At 40.8% G+C, this 16,926-nt stretch overlaps 1 protein-coding gene, 1 long non-coding RNA gene and 1 pseudogene across 4 annotated transcripts in view; 2 read left to right on the plus strand and 1 right to left on the minus strand.

Moving 5' to 3' along the window:
* The window catches only part of LOC124506496 (uncharacterized), a 23,530-nt gene extending 11,044 nt beyond the window's left edge, over positions 1-12,486 (plus strand). For both annotated transcript variants that reach the window (XR_006960757.1, XR_006960758.1), the window contains exon 3: positions 12,366-12,486. This is a non-coding gene — a long non-coding RNA (uncharacterized LOC124506496). The remainder of the gene's footprint in view (positions 1-12,365) is intronic.
* PAAF1 (proteasomal ATPase associated factor 1) overlaps positions 1-16,926 on the minus strand; it is a 47,962-nt gene that overhangs the window by 10,569 nt on the left and 20,467 nt on the right. Inside the window, exons 6-12 of one of the 2 annotated variants that reach the window (XR_006960756.1) lie at positions 16,480-16,630; positions 14,851-15,045; positions 12,480-12,571; positions 10,497-10,612; positions 8,925-9,007; positions 6,673-6,755; positions 2,382-2,649 (exon numbers count right to left, since the gene is read on the minus strand). Coding sequence is in view for 1 of the 2 variants with exons in the window: in XM_047072565.1 (XP_046928521.1) it covers positions 2,572-2,649; positions 6,673-6,755; positions 8,925-9,007; positions 10,497-10,612; positions 12,480-12,571; positions 14,851-15,045; positions 16,480-16,630 (798 nt within the window). In the remaining variant the exon portion in view is untranslated. Of the gene's footprint in view, positions 1-1,014; positions 2,650-6,672; positions 6,756-8,924; positions 9,008-10,496; positions 10,613-12,479; positions 12,572-14,850; positions 15,046-16,479; positions 16,631-16,926 lie in introns of those variants that run through there. The other variant, XM_047072565.1, reaches the window with a different exon arrangement.
* LOC124506492 (tetraspanin-3-like) lies at positions 2,929-4,251 on the plus strand (annotated as a pseudogene).

Below are 16,926 nucleotides of genomic sequence, written 5' to 3' on the forward strand. Positions count from 1 at the left end.
TGAGCCACCCAGGCGCCCCAAATAAATAAAATTTTAAAAAAGAAAAAAGAACAAGAAACCTTTACTTTGCAAGGCTATTGTGAAGACTGTGCCTGGCACCGAATATACGCTCAGTAGCTGATGCCACTGACAGCTTTCCAGATCTCAGAAAGAGGCACTTCTCACAATTAGTCACAAGGGGGCATCTGAAAGCCAGGAAACAAGATGGAGCTTCCCTGGGCCATCACAGCTGCAGAAGGGGGTTGTCCATCCTTCCTTACCCAGAATGCACTCTTCAACCCAAAAGGAAAAAAAAAAAAGCTTTGTCTGCTGCATACTGGGGATATTCCATTCAGAGAAGACAAGGCTTTTGGCACCTGAGAGCTAGCCTCTGCTCTTTCTGTTTGAATCTGGATTTTAGGGCAGCTATCAAGGATCGCTGCATCCATCACAACCAGGATATCAACTCTGGAGACCTATGAAAAGGGGCTTATGGATGTGATGGCAGTGGAAAAGAGTGAATCTTGGAACAGGAACTCAGACACACCTGCTATGTGAACTCAGCCATATCCTCCCTCATCCTGTCTTCTTCATCTGACTTCTTAGAGGTTCCCTTTGAACTTCTTTGGATCCAATGTTTCTGAGCTCCGAAATAGGTCCCTTTGGGTCTACCTGACCTTATCACAAATCACTCCTTAAATGAAAATGGTCTAGTCCCAGAGGTCTTGTGACCACGTGGTATAGTAGAAGGAGCACAGGCTTTGGAGACAGACCAAGCAAGGTCCAAAACAAGGGTTTGGTACTTAATTTTTCTTTATTTCTTTTCTTTAAATGTTTGTTTATTTTTGAGAGAGAGAGACAGAATGTGAGTGAGGAAGGGGCAGAGAGAGAGAGGGAGACAAAGAATCCAAAGCAGGCTCCAGGCTTCAAGCTGTCAGCACAGAGCCCAATGCAGGGCTTGAACTCAAGAACTGTGAGATCATGACCTGAGCTGAAGTTGGACACTTAACTGACTGAGCCACCCAGGTGCCCCAGTACTTAATTTCTTGACTCTCAGTTTCCTTGTCTATAAAAAAAAAATACCATTTCCTTTTTAAGAGTGTTATGAGGATTACATATATAAATAGAGTCCCCAAAATAGAGTAGATACCCAATTATACTCAACAAATAACAGTATTTTATCTTCACAATTTAGGCATACACAACAGGTAGAAAAAAATGGATTTAAAGATAAAACATGTTCAAGTTCCTGTTCTCTATGACTCTTGGCAAATCAATTCATCTGAGTCTCACTACCTTCATGTCATAGTGAAGTTATAAAGATTACATGCTGTGAGCCATACTATTATTCCACCCAGGAATTGGCTTTTTCCCCTTAAATAAATCCAGATCTTAGCCTACACTGCCCAGCTCAAGTGTCTAATTTCTAAAGCGTAAATGATAAGGTATTCATACTCTGGAAAGTGTTAAAAAGTACAAAGGTCTAAATGTACTAAGTTAAAAAGAACTCAGAGATTCTAAGTGAAAATAAAACATGGAATATATACATTATGACTCCATTTTTATATTTAGGAAAAAAATAAAAAGAGGTGACCATGTTATACCCTTGCTTAAAACTCTTCCATGGGCTTCTCATGAACCAAATGAAATTGAAGCTTCTTACCTGGCACTCAAGCCCTTTCAATCTGGGTCCTGTCAAACTCTGCAGCCTCATCTCCTAAAGACCAGCCTCACCATCCTACGAGCACCGTGTTCCAGCTATGCCTAAAGTGCCCTTCACTATCTCTTCCTCTACGTTCCAAACTTTAGCATGCATCAGAATCACCTGGCTGGCTCTACCCACAGAATTTCTGATTTAGGGCCGAGGCGGGGCTTAGGAATTTCTATTTCTAACATATTTCCAGATGATACGGATGCAGCTGTTCCAGGGACCACACTTGGACAGCCACTGCCTTTACAATGATAGGATTCAACTTTTATCACCTGTATTTGGGATGATCAACCATATCAGTTTGCCTAGGACTGAAAGTCACATGTAGCAGAAAATCCCTGCCCAAACTGAGACAGTTTCCCTACCTGTGTAAGAATCTTTCCCAGATTGCTGCTTATAGGATATTTACTGCTAACAAGCAGTCTTTCTCTATGGCCACAGGAAGTGCCCAAGACAGGTACTCAATCAACTTGAATGACTCTCTACTGGAGAAAGAATATTTAACCAAGTTTTTCAAATTCAGACTCCTTCAAACACATTCTCTTTATTTCCTTCAGAGAACAGGCTTTAGTCCTCTGGTCACTGTAAACAATTAACACAAATGGTGTTAAGAGCAAACTGTAAGCATCCATACCCTTGCCCTGTGTTGTTGGGGGTGAGTTTATATATGGAACATATGTGAGCTTCTTACTTAGTTCACAGTTGGTTTTATCATGGAATGATATTCCATATTCCATGGGCCAATGTAGCTGACTTTCTGTGACTTCCCAAGGGTGTCCAAGACAATAAAGGTCCATGGTCCTTGAGAAGGACTAATGATTATTCTCTTTGTCAACTAAGGCCAATCTTTTTCATTAACTGGGACTCCTCTTTCCAAGGAGTCAGAGGTCAGAGAGCTGATAGCGTCGCACAAGACCATCTCGACAGCATGTGTAGATCTGCTTCTCCCATGTAGCTACCTGGAACACAAGATTTCACAGCTCAGAAGAAGCCTGGGATTCTTCCATTTCAAAAACAAAGAACCCTGGGGCACCTGGGTGGCTCAGTCGGTTGAGCATCCGACCTCAGCTCGGGTCATGATCTCGCAGTTCGTGAGTTTGAGCCCCGTGTCGGGCTCTGTGCTAACAGCTCAAAGCCTGGGGCCTGCTTCGGATTCTGTGTCTCCCTCTCTCTGACCCTTCCACGCTCGTGCTCTGTCTCTCTCAAAGATAAATAAACGTTAAAAAAAAAAAATTTTTTTTAAACTTATTAAAAAATAAAGAGCCCTGTCATTGACCCCCTTTAGTACAAGTGAGTCTAAGAAGCTCTACCAACTCCAAAGACAAGAGGAGAATTATATCCATGATAGGTATTTTAAAAATAGCTGATGAAGGTTCAGGGTACTTATGACTACAGAACAGAGAAATGAATTATCCAAGTAGAGAGCAAACCTATTAGTGTGGTACATATTTGAGGGCAGAGGGTCTGTACCTGGGAAAGGAGATGATCCATAGGTGGGCCAGGGTATCCCTGGACCTTGTACAACTATATTCAAAGAAGTTCTCAATATGTGTCTGAGGAGGAGTGAGGCACTGCTGGGGCTGTGCAGTGGTACTGGGGGCTATGGTGAGTGCCACTCAGGCTGTGCAGCTCCCAGTGGGGAGGCTTGGCTGCCCCTGCCATCTCGCTTGGTGTGCGCATGGTGCCAGTAGGCTGCCGGCACCACGGATGGGCCAGTGCAGCATCATCTCCTCCAAGATTTCGGAGCTCCTCATCCTCCTCCAGGACTGGTGTTTCTCAACCTCATCTTCAGGGGGAGCTGGCATTTTGCGCTATGTGGAAGCCCATGTCTTCATCACTTATGATGACTCTGACCACTACTTTGCAGATGTATATCCTCTCTTCCCTGCTGCAGTGATCACAGCTGTGGAGCCCGACTTTTCATTTTTGGGCTGATTGGCTGCTGTGCCACAATCTAGGAAAGCTGCTGCAGACTTGCCATATCTGTCATCATCCTACTCTTGGTTTTTGTCATAGCAGTTGTAGCAGTTTCGGGATACGATTACAGAGCTAAGGTGGAAAGTGAGGTTGATCACAGCATTCAGTGGAAACCTACAATGGAACCAACCAACCATACTGGAGAAATAGAGACTGGTACAAATAAACCAAAAGACAGCCAGCAGCTATAACGGCAGGTTGGCCCACTCCTCCAACCTCCATGCTGAGGGATGTGAGGCTCCTGTTGTGAAAAAGCTGCAAGAAATCATGGTGCATGTTATCTGGGCAGTGCTGGCACTTCCAGCCATTCAGCTGCTAGGCAGGCTGTGTGCACGCATCATATTGTGCAGGAGTAGAGATCTGGCTTATGAGGTCCTCGTCACTGGTGGAATTATGCACAGCAGAAATCGCAAGCCTGAGCTTTTAGTCTTATTTTTCGGATTTGGAAGGTGAATCAAGCAGGTCTACTGCTGTTGGCCTCCTGTGTTCATTTAGTTAAACCACACGTAACACAGGTGTTGGGACACAGAAGCTTGGTTCTTCGTATGCCGACCTATGACTTTCTTTTCCCTTGTTCTATCTGACTCTCCATGTTCTTAAATTTTTTTTAGGGTTTTAAAAAATTTGTTTATCTTGAGAGAGAGAGAGCATGTTGGCACACGTGCCTGTAAGCAGGGGAGGGGCAGAGAGAGAGAGGAGAGAGAGAATCCCAAGCAGACTCTGAGCTGACAGCATGGAGCCCCAAGTGGGGCTCAATCCCACAAACAATGAGATCATGACCTGAGCTGAAATCAAGAGTTGGATGATTGGGGCGCCTGGGTGGCTCAGTTGGTTAAGCATCCAAATTTGGCTCAGGTCATGATCTCAGGTTTGTGAGCCTGAGCCCCGCATCAGGTGAGCTGGAGCCCCACTTCAGGCTCTGCACTCTCACTCTCTCTCTCTCTCTGCCCCCTCATGGGTTCTCTCTCTCTTCCTCTATCTCTGCCCCTTGCTCACTCACGGTCTCTCGCTCAAAAATAACAAAATATATAAAATAAAATAGACACTTAACCGTCTGAGCCACCCAGGTGCCCCCCACATCCCTAAGTTTTTAAGTACAACACTGAAGGTTCTAATTTCAGAACCATTTGTGAGCTGAACAGTATGGGAAAATTAAAGGAGGACCTGGGCCTTATTTATTTTTTAGAAAGAAAGAGAATGTGAGTGGGAGAGGGGCAGAGGGGAAGAGAGAGAGAATCTTAAGCAAGCTCCACACTCTGCATGAAGCCCGATGCAGGGCTCAATCCCATGACCTGAGCCAAAATCAAGAGCCAGATGTTCAACTGACTAAGCCACCCAGGTGCCCCCAGCGTCCTTTTAAAACAACATATATTGTAGTCCAATAAAACAGCAACTGTACAAAATGGCTAAACTAGATTTTAGAATCATACAGTGTGTATCTTGGTTCATCTTCAAAATCAGACTAAGCTTTGAAACCAGTGTTTATTAATGAAAACTGGCCTTATAGGAGGAGCATAACATATGTGCTCTTTTAAAACAATGTGTGTGTCTTTTTTGTTGTATAACTGAGTCCACTCATCATAAATCTAAACTCATTAGGATTAATGTACCCATGCAGACTAGCAAAATAGTTCGTAGATGGGATCTCAGTTGTAAATAGAAAACTATAATCCAAGATGTATCACCCTTCAAAAAAAAAAAAGAAGCCTGAAACTCAAAGGTTAAGAACCACTAATTTAGTGGAAATAGCAGGAATTCTGGAGGGAACTTAATCTCAGATTTGCAAATCCATAGCTACAGGACCTAAGGCAACTTTTCAACTACACTGAATCTCACTATTCTCACTTGTATGGTATGTTAAATCACAATATAGAACACTACATAGAAATTTGTAAATATGAAGCAGATCTAGGGGCGCTTGGGAGGCCCAGCTGGCTAAACGTCCAACTTCAGCCCACCCAGGTCATGATCTTATATTTCATGAGTTTGAGCCCCGCACTGGGCTCTGTGCTGACAGCTCAGAGCCCAGAGCCTGCTTTGGATTCTGTGTCTCCCTTTCTCTCCGCCCCCATTCTGCTCATGCTCTGTTTCTCTCTCAAAAATAAATAATAAAACATTAAAAAATAAATGAAGTGGATCTATATGCATTTATCTGAAAAGAGCTCCAAGATGTTAAGTAAAAAAAAAAGTTATAGAACAATACATATAGAATGATCCCAATTATGTACAAACTAAATATAAAACTGTATTATTTACATAAATACATAAACACAAGATGTAAGTGCAGATTGTCCGAAAATAGTCTGAAAGATACATGCCGAACTATTAATGCTACTTACTTCTGGAAAGAAGAGTGAAACTAAAAAGTTCTTATAAGGGACTTTTAAGTCTGTATAATTTTGTACTGTTTGAATTTTTAGAGGTATGTATTAATTGTATAAAAACAAGAGAAATCATAATACCTATACTTTAAGAATAATAACAACAAAACAAGATGATACACGTAAAACATCCAAACATCCAGCAGAATGTCTGGTCAATAGATATTTCCCCTTTTGTTTTTCTCTTTCCGCTCTAATCAAATGAGTGAACTTTATTATTTCTTTAAAAAACAATTTTTTCAACGTTTATTTATTATTGAGAAACAGAGAGACACAGAGCATGAGCATGGGAGGGGCAGAGAGAGGAGGAAACACAGAATCCAAAGCAGGCTCCAGGCTCTGAGCTGTCAGCACAGAGCCCGACATGGGGCTCCAACTCACAAAATGCAAGATCATGACCTTAGCCGAAGTCAGACACTTAACCGACTGAGCCGCCCAGGTGCCCCTCAAATGAGTGAACTTTAAATAATAATAATGACAGATGTAAAACTACTTCTGACTCAAAACTCCTTCTGTGTTCTATCTCACCCCTAAGTATTTTATCATCCTGAATGCCCACCAAGTAGCTGGATTCAATCCCCTCACAAGCCTTAGATCCCAGGTGAGAATCACCCAGGCCTGTACCTTGTACACAGGGTCACAGTCAGCCCCAGTGAGCTCAATGAGATAGTCTAGGTCTTGCTGGACAATGAAACAGCTTCCATCACCTAAAAGGCAAAAGAAAAAATCAGATAACTGAAGAGAAAGCTGCATACAAAGGAGTTTAAACTCAGTATTTTAGTTTATTTCTGTACATCACTAGCCGAAAGAAGATTGTCCCAAGACTGAGAATGGCAAATAGATCTCATTATATGGGTCAAATATGAGGACCTACAGTGGTTGCCTAAAATGCTGAGCTAGAGGATTTGAAGGCCAAGTGCAAGCTCAGTGGGAAAAAGGGCCGTCTTTGATTAGCAATACCTGTCAAAGGCACAGAGCAAACAACTGCAGGGTTATATGTCTGATTACAAACTTATCCTGGACAAGGATTTTTTAACAGATAATTTGTCTACACAAATTTTTTTTTTTAATTTTTTTAACATTTATTTATTTTTGAGACAGAGAGAGACAGAGCACGAATGGGGGAGGGTCAGAGAGAGGGAGACACAGAATGTGAAACAGGCTCCAGGCTCCGAGCGGTCAGCACAGAGCCCAACGCGGGGCTCGAACTCACGGACCGCGAGATCGTGACCTGAGCCAAAATCGGCCGCTCAACCGACTGAGCCACCCAGGCGCCCCCACACAAATATTTTAAGAAAAATCTGTGCTCCCAAATTATTCTTCAATCTATAAATTTGACCACATAAAACTAGGCAAAGGAGCAAAGTTGTTATAACAAGAAAATAAAAGCATATCTAATTTTTAAACTTAATTTTCTCAAAAGAATGTGGACAAATGAGACTTGAGATGATCTATAAACTGCTGAATGAGGTAATTTTTTTTTTTTACTTAATATAAAAATAGTACATGCTAATTGAAGAAAACTTTAAAAATGAAACAGAAGTAAAAAAAAATCACACATAATCTACCAAAGATAATCATTGCTAATATTTTAATGTTATTTTCCAATCTTTTCTGTGAAAATTTTTATTTTACACGGTTGAGAGCATATTGTGTAAAAGAATACCTTTATGCATGAAGTTTTTCTGAGCAACACTGTGACTTTGTATAGAACCCGGGAAAAAATTTTTTTGATTTAATTAATCTTTTCAAGCTTTTTAAAATTTGAAAAACTGCGGTCCAAAACTATCTGTTAATCAATTTTATTTTAAGTTATTTGTTAATCAATCTATATCCCAACCAACAGCATACAGGAGACTGTATCCTTTCTTATGTTATTATTATAAATCATCTTTTTAATAAAAGAATTATCTTTTAGAGATAAATATTGACAGGTGAAATAATACAATGTTTGTGATATGTTTCAAAATATATTAAGGGTTGGAGATTGTATGGGAATGGGCAAAACAAGATGAAACAGGAATAGCCATAAATTGGTAATAGTTGAAGCTGGATAATCAGGTTCATTATTCTATTCCCTCTACCTTAGTATCTGTTTGACAATTTCTATAATAAAAATTGTTTAATCTGGCAGGAGATTCTAATAACTTTCTTTTATTAGCCTTAGTTTTGTCATCTGAAAACAGAGTTATATTATGATGAATAAGGTATAGTCATTACTCTCAAGGAACCTGGACTAGAGGGGGATATAGACAATTATAATGTAGAGTGATAAACACTATATGATAAACAAAGTATGCCAAAGAATTGTGGAGGACCATGCCCCTAACCCTGCCATAGACCAGGCATTTAAACCTATATTTATTTATTAAAAAAATTTTTTTAATGTTTATTCATTTTTGAGACACAGACAAAAAGAGCACGAGCAGGGGAAGGGCAGAGACAGAGGAGACACAGAATCTGAAGCAGGCTCCAGGCTCTGAGCTGTTAGCACAGAGTTCGATATGGGGCTTGAACCCACAAACTGTGAGATCATGACCTGAGCCGAAATTGGACACTTAACTGACCAAGTCACCCAAGTGCCCCTATTTATTTATTTTTAAATGTTTATTTATTTTGGGAGAGAGAGAGACAGAGTATGCATGAGTGGGGTAAGGGCAGAGAGAGAGAGAGAGAGAGAGAGAGAGAGAGAATCCCAAGCAGGCTCCGTGCTGTCAGCGCAGAGCCCAATGTGGGGCTGGATCCCACAAACGATGATATCTTGACCTGAGCCAAAATCGAGAGTCAGGCATTCAACTGAGGGAGCCACCCAAGTGCCCCTAAATCCATGTTTAAATGAACTACAGGAAACTCTCTCATCTGGCTACTGGACCCACCTTGACTAGCAATGAATCCATCTCTGAAACTTAGCAGGGACAGAACCGGTGCTCCTGACCTGTGGATGACTTGTACTGGAACCCTAGGATTCAAAAAAAGGGGCGATTGCACTTTCTTTCTTCAAAAGCAATACTTGACAGTATTCAACATATAGTACTAACCATACAAAAGCAAACAGGACGAATGTGGACAGAGATTAAACATTCACACAGTTTCTTTCTTGGCAAGATCCTTAAAGGTCATCCATGCAAAACTGCCTTGAAGCAAATCTAAATATGTCACTAACTAAACAAGTCATTGAGCCAAATGAACTAAGCCACCACCAATAACTCCAGTTTTTAGGGGAGCCCTGATAAGAGTTTAAGACAACAATGTTAACAACATGTTAATTATTTTGCTTATAGACAGAATTAAGACAATTGCAAAATATTAAAAATGTCAGGACTCTTTAAAATGAAAGACAAAGGTGAGAATCAATTTAATATATATGTAAGGCTGATTTTCTAATAATCAGAGATTCCCTATCTCCACAGGGCAAAAACAAGTAAAAAAGTAAAGTAACTTAAATTATGGGAGAAAAGGTATAAGGTGATCACTCCTTCGTTGGAATTTCTTCACTACTCTTGGAATAAAGTCCAAACTCCTCTGGATAGCTTGCAAGTTCTTTCTCAACAAACTCCTGCTTTCCTGTCTGGCATCACTCCTCCCTCCTACCCAGTCTGTATCATACATATTTGTCATATTTTAGAGATCCCTGAAAGTGCCATACGTGTCTTCACCCTGCTCTATATGTTATTCTATCAAGGCAGGCCCCTTCTTCTTTATTTGTTAACTTCCTACTGGACAAAATCCAATAAAATCCTCATTTCCTTGGAGAAGAGGTGCTTTCTCAAATTCCTGTGTAGAGCACTGATCACACCTGCATCACAACAGTCTTTTACCTGCCCATTTTTACTGTCAGACTCCAACTGCCTCAAAGGCAGAGTCTGTATCTTTTATTTCTGTTTTTCAGTGCCCACAAAAGCCATTCATTTAATGTCAACTGAACAAAGAAATGAAAGGAAGAAAGGACAGAAATTGGGAGAAACTGTTAAATCCTGGGACAGAGGGGTTGCTTGATTTTCTCTGGGTATCTGTAAGACCAGAATAAGGCCTGTTTCAGACAGGTTATGATCCAAGCTAAACAAAGAAACACAGCTGGCTTGCATGAACTAAAAATGATCAATCTTAGGCCAACCCAGATTTAATACCACTGAGAAAAATACTGAGCTCCTTAAAATTACAAGTTCTACACAATCATTTAAGTGAAATGTTAGTTCATTATTTAAGCTTAGATTCCACAGTAATCACTACAATAGAACAATCATGACAGCATGAATCAAATTACCTTTTAATATGATTCCAGGAATAATAAGAACAATCAGACAACTCAAACCGGAAAACCTTTATAAATGGAAAAATACACCCTTGATTCAACAGTCATCTCCATGCTATCCTAAATCAATGTTAAAGCTAATAAAAATTTCCACTCTGTAAGAAGACCTGCATCATGCAAATGAGTGGTGACTCACCTCGGACTCCTCACGTCCAGCTGATAAATGTTTCCATCTTGTGTCCCAGCCAATAACAAGAAGCCAGAGAGAAAAGTGCAGCAGTTGAAGGCATCTGAGCCAACAAAGAGGAACACCTGGGAACAAGCAGGAGCCAAAACTGCTGTTTAATTTTTTTTCAGGAATAAACAGCCACCAAAAAAGAAAATTCTCCTATTTTTAGAGAAATTTTCTTTCCTCTCCCTTTTAACATTCTCGATCTAAATTCACCAACAATGGAGGAGGAACCACTCTCGTGATTTCAGGAACCTGAGGTTCCCTGAGTACTTCAGCAGTTTATGTAATACCATACCCTAAGGTGGCAGTTTTCAAACTATTACCCCTCAATACATTGACTCATAGGATCCTCAATACCCCAAATCCTTCTTCTCCTGCTTTTCATTAGAACCTTCCATTTGAGAAACACTTGACATTCACACATTTAAATTTTGCTTCGTGTCACTTCTAACAACCTTTTGAAGGGAGACACTATGTAGGAAAAGAAACAAGCTTAAATGAAGTGGCAACCTAAAGAATTACAGGGGCACGCGGGTGGCTCAGTTGGTTGGGTGTCCGATTCTTGGTTTCGGCTCAGGTCATGGTCTCACAGTTGAGGGATCGAGCCCCGTGTTGGGCTCAGCACTGGGCATGGAGACTGCTTGAGATTCTCTCTCTCCCTATCTGCCCCTCCCCAGCTCACTCACTCACTCACTCACTCACTCACTCACTCTCTTTCTCTCTCAAAAATAATGCTAAAAAATAAAAATAAAAAATAAAAAATTATAATTCTCCCCATGTGCCTGAAAAAAGAAATTATCAGATTTTTATGTATTCTGTACTATTAGTTCAATGTGATCATTTCTCCTTCAAATGTTCTAAAAAGGAAAGAAAAAAACAAACCCAACCAAGCAAACAAAACCTGTGATTTCTCATTGGAAGGAAAAGTCAACATGGAAATTCAGAGTGCAAAAGCAATATGATAAAAAAGAGTGATGTTGCAAAAGCAATATGATAAAAAAGAGTGATGTTCCTGGAACGTCATTTCTGAAAATGGAAACATCACTAGCACAATGAAGTAATGAGAAGAAATGAAATACAAAACCTGGGGGTGTCTGGGTGGCTCAGTCATTTAGGTGTCTGACTTTGGCTCAGGTCTTGATCTCATGGTTCGTGAGTTTGAGCCCTGCATTAGGCTCTGTACCGACAGCTCTGAGCCTGGAGACTGCTTCTCTCTCTGCCCCGCCCTCCCCCCCCCCCCCCCCGCTCTGTTTCTTTTTCTCAAAAATAAATAAACATTAAAAAAAAAACAAAAAAACTTGTGGCCAAACCAAATCATTAAAGTTGTTGGGTGATGTTGACAGGAACTAGAAAGAAAATTTAAAAGTTGAATCCCAGGGAACTCAGAGCTTAATGAAGAGCACAGTCTTGCCCAGCAAAACCTCAGAGCCTGAAGGAAGAAAACTAAACTAATTCTTCCATAAAAGACATTCTGGCCATTAATTGATCAAAAGCCCTGAACATATGAGTCCTTTACTCAGAATTTCTTCACATTACTTTGGACACAGAAGGGAATCTACACAACCTTATCATTTTATATATAGCATACTAAGGCCCAGAGAGAAAGTGACTAAACAAAGCTCACAATGCAGTAGAGCATTTAATCCTTATCACATAACCCTAGAAGGTGAGTACTACTATGCCCAGTTTGGTGACGAGGAAACTGAGGCTCAGAATAGTTAAGTAACCTGTTCAATGTCACAGCCATTGTGGAGGAGCTAGGATGTGAATGTTGCCCTTAACCCAAAACCTCTGTTCTTAATCATTACACTTTACTGTTCCTTACTCCTGCAGCTTCCTCAAAAGGTGAACACAGGGAGCAAACAGAAATGTTTCCAAAACAGCCTTTCAAAAATCAGAGTGACCCAGGTTGCACCAGAGTTCAAAAGTCTGAGAGGAACCACTTGCCGGCTGCCTGCTCTGCAGTCCCAAGCACTGAAGTTTCTTATCTTCCCGTGCCAACAGCAGCATTTTCGACTCTGTTCCAACCTCCCGTTCACCTGCATGACAGATGAGCCAAGTTAACAGTGGGCAAGGCTGATCAGCTGGTTGTGCCCAGAAAGCAGATACTGATGGCTGTCTACTGAATTACTGTTAGTGATTAACTTACTAACTTAAAAAAACAATTATGTTCTGTATCTGGACTTTTGATATTGTTTATATGACTGTACACATATGTCAAAATTCACAGAACTGACATTTTAAAAAGAGTGACTTTTGGGGTGCCTGGCTGGCTCAGTCAGTACTGCATGCAACTTTTGATCTTGGCGTTATAAATTGGAGCCCCATGTTGGGGGTAGAGATTACTTAATAAATAAATAAGTTAATCTGAACAAAATAGTCTCTGCCCTCAAGCCTCTTATGGTCTGTAGTCAATGAAATTTATTCATTCACTAAACAAATCTTTATTGAGGGTCTACTACATATCAGACACTATCCTAGTAATATACAAATAGCTAGCATACACAAATAATAACATAGTAACAGTAATATATAAACAGACAAGGTCCTTACTCTCAAGAATTCTAGTGGAAAGAGGAAATAGTGGAGTAGGTAAATAAACAAATAGGATATTTTGAGACAGTGATGAGTTCCACAAAGGAAACAAAACAGAAAAGTATGATCAAAAGTGAGTAGACAGTGGAAGGAGAGTGAGGAAGGTAACTTTAAATTTAAACTTCAACTTTAAAAAAACTCCAGGGAGGCCATTTTTCAACTGAGACCTGAATGGTAAGCAAAAGGTAGTCATGCAAAGAACTTTTGGAAGTACATTCCAGACTAAGGGAAGAACAAGGCAGAGACCAAGAGGCTGGCAAAGTTTGTAGTGATGAAAGAACAGACAGAAGGCCTGTGGCTGGAACGTGGCGGGTCTAGCAGAGGGCAGTATGACATGAGGCGAGAGAGGAACGAGGAGGTTAGAAAGTGTAAGGGTTTGTGATAAGCCAAAGAAGGGGCTAGGATTTTAATATATGTATAAAAGGAGGCTACTGGAGGAGAGTAGGAACAAAGGAGAGAGACATAACTTATGTTTTTTTAAATGACCACAAAAGTTGCTCTCAGGAGAATGGATTACAGGAGATGAGTACAGGCAACAGATGATGACAGACCAGAACACAATGCTAGGAGGAAGGGAGAAGAAGAGGGCAGGTGGAAAAATCAGAAAAAATCTGTAGACTGTAGGTAGAGATGACAGAGTCTGCTAACATAGGACATGAGGAAAGGTGGGATGGATTGTGAATGATCATTCAAATAGGTAGATGGTAGTGCCATTTACAGATTTGGGGTGGAGGGAAATCAAATATTCCATGCTAAGTAAGGTTAAGTTTGAGCTGTCTATCAGACATCTAAAGAGTCTGAAACTCAGGAAAGAGGTCTATACATTAGACCTAGAGCTCAATCTCACAAACTGTACCATGAGATCATAACCTAAGCCTGTTTGGGATTCTTTGTCTTCCCCTCTCTGCCTCTCCCCTGAACATGCTTGCTCTCTCTCTCTCTCTCAAAAATAAAAATAAAAACTTAAAAAAAATTAATTTTTAAGTAATCTCTACACCCAATGTGGAGCTTGAACCCACAACCCCAAGATTAAGAGTTGCACGTTCCACTGACTAAGCCAGCCAGGCGCCCCTAAAGATTTTTTTAAGTAATCTCTACACCTAACATGGGGCTCGAACTTACAACTCTGAGGTCAAGAGTCACATGCTCTATCAACTGAGCCAGCCAGGGGCTCCCCACTACTACTACTCTTAATCAAACCTCTGCCCCGGCCATGCATATCTTTCTACCCAAGTCAATTTTACCTCCAAACCATCTTAATGTGAACTGCCCCTATTCCTCCCCCCCATCTCCCATTATTCCCATTCTTGTCTGTTCAACCCAAATTCATCCTTCAAGGTTCAAGTCAACTTCTTTCTGACATCTGTCTCATGTACACTAACCTAAAATATAAAATACTCTCTTCTTCCAAAAAACTATTACATTTGCATTAAGAATCATTAAGTTGTTTCAGCTAAAACATTTTTGTTCTATTTTATAGGCATCAGTCTCGTCTGCTAAGCTAGACTGTACTCACTCAAATGTAGTTAAGAATGACATATACTTCTTTTGTAGATTCCAAAGCACAGGAACATAGTATAGGTACGCAATAAATATTAACCTTATGGTGAGAATAATCAAATACCAGCCAAAGACCAGGAAAGGATGAGGAAGGAGAAGCTAAGGCAAACACTGAAGGTGCCTAAGGTAACAAAATAAGCTCAACATATCATTATCAACTTACTGGGCATCTGCTCAGGGGAGCCAAGATTTATGGAGTTGTCAGCAGCACCCACAGCCACTCCATTGATGGAAGAACCACAGTCTGCAATGACTCCCAGGCAGGCTGAGCGCCCACAATCCCAAAGTCGTGCTGTTCCGTCTCGAGAACCAGACACCACATTCCTGCCCCGATCAACAATGGCTGTATCCAGAATACCTGGCAAGAAAAAAAAAAAAAAAAAGAAAACGACCCTCTGATGGAGTGGGTAGAAAAGGAATTACAGGGCAGAGAAGATGGATCTGCATAATGACTCCACGCCTTCACAAACACACACTGGATACGTACTACATGCTGGGCAAGTTCAAGTGCTACAAAACAGAAATAAATAAGAGTCCCTGCTTCCCAGTGGTTCAAAGACTAGCCCTTAGAGACAGACATGGAAAAAGGTTTGGATTAATTCTTAGTGTAGTGTCCTAGAACAGTGGTTTTGAAGCTTCAATTTTGGCTTTAAAACATGTGTTTTAAATAAAAATTAAGAAGACATCTTAGTTCAGTTTGGAAATCACGGTCTTGCTGCTTCCATTGAGAACTAATTGAAAGGATTAATCTCCCCATTTTACAAAAAGATGTGACTTCCAGTCTGGACAAGATAGAGTAGCCCCATCTCCCTCAGGTCGTTCCCCTTGTAAATGAAAAAAACCTGGACATAAGACAGAAAGTATAAGAAGACTGAAAGATGGGGGCACCTTGGTAGCTCAGTCAGTTGAGCGACTGACTTTTGATTTGGGCTCAAATCATGCACAATCTCATGGTTGTGAGACTGAACCCTCAGTGTGAAGCCTGCTTAAGATTTTCTCTCTCTCTCTCTCTCTCCCCGCCCCCCCCCCTCCATCTCTCTCTGTACCCACCCCCATCACTCTCAAAACGAAAATAAAACAAAAAACCATACACAAATCTTACCTCTGCTTTAAAAAAAAATGTTTATTTTGAGAGAGAGAGAGAGAGAGGAGGGGAAGGGTATACAGAGACAGGGAGAGAGAGAATCCCAAGCAGGCTCTGCCCTGTCAGCACAGAGCCAGATGTGGGGCTTGATCCCATGAAGCTTTTTAACATTCTGATTAAGGATAAAACATTTCTAAATTATCATTTTTTCCAACAAACTAACCAGTTACAAGGGGAAAATGTTCTCATTCTGTCTCTATAACCTGATATCAACTGGCTGTATGGCTAATCCATTTTTAGTATCTGAACTGTGACTTAAATCCATGGGACCTGACAAGTACCACGCTCTATCTTTGTTGTCTAGTGATGCAGCCATTGCCACCCAGCTTTTATTATCACCTCAGCCAAAGGATTAATGAGAAAATGTTGGCACACATCTCTGTCTCTCCCAGCACACAAGCTGATGACCTCCTGGGGAGGATTTTTTTTCACTTGTCTATTGTGGAAAACAACTATCTGTGTAAGGCAGTTAGTAATAACAAGACTCAGTGTCAAAGTAATGTCTAATCCTTGAGGAAACAGCTCATTTAAATGGCCAGTTGGAGGAATTATTTGTGTTTCTGTAGATAACTAGCTTCTGTTTCTACCTTTGGTGATTCGTCTCCAGGGATCATTAGAGAAGCCTTTTGGAGAAATTACCCTTCATACCTCCTTTGTGACCTTTGAAGGTCACCACACAGCTAGCATCTTCAGCTGACCAGATCTTCAACTGGGCATCCATTCCCCCACTCAGAACCACAAGGCCTGATGGGAAAAACCTGCAACAATTCACATCAAACACATGTCCTTCCAATACTCTCTGGAAAAACAAAAGAAAATTCCATGCTAGTTCTCTTGTCCATCCCCTGATTTTCTCTTACCTCTTATATCCTCGGTCCCTTTAATGAAATATCTACCTGCTATACCTACATGCTGGGTTTTAGAATTATGGGGGTCGAAAGGGAACTCTTTAGTTCATTTGTATACCAGGTAGTGTTCTAAGAGCTGCTGACTCCCTTTCCTGTAGCTCTGGCTACAGATGTTGTGGATTTGAAGTCCGAGGTTCTCACAGCCATCTTTAAGTCTACTTCTACATACATGGAGGCTTGAGGACTC

The sequence above is a fragment of the Lynx rufus genome, unplaced genomic scaffold, assembly GCF_022079265.1.
Source record: "Lynx rufus isolate CCGP_SWC_20201006 ecotype Redwood Valley unplaced genomic scaffold, mLynRuf1.p SCAF_9, whole genome shotgun sequence".
NCBI classification, from domain to species: Eukaryota; Metazoa; Chordata; class Mammalia; order Carnivora; family Felidae; genus Lynx; species Lynx rufus.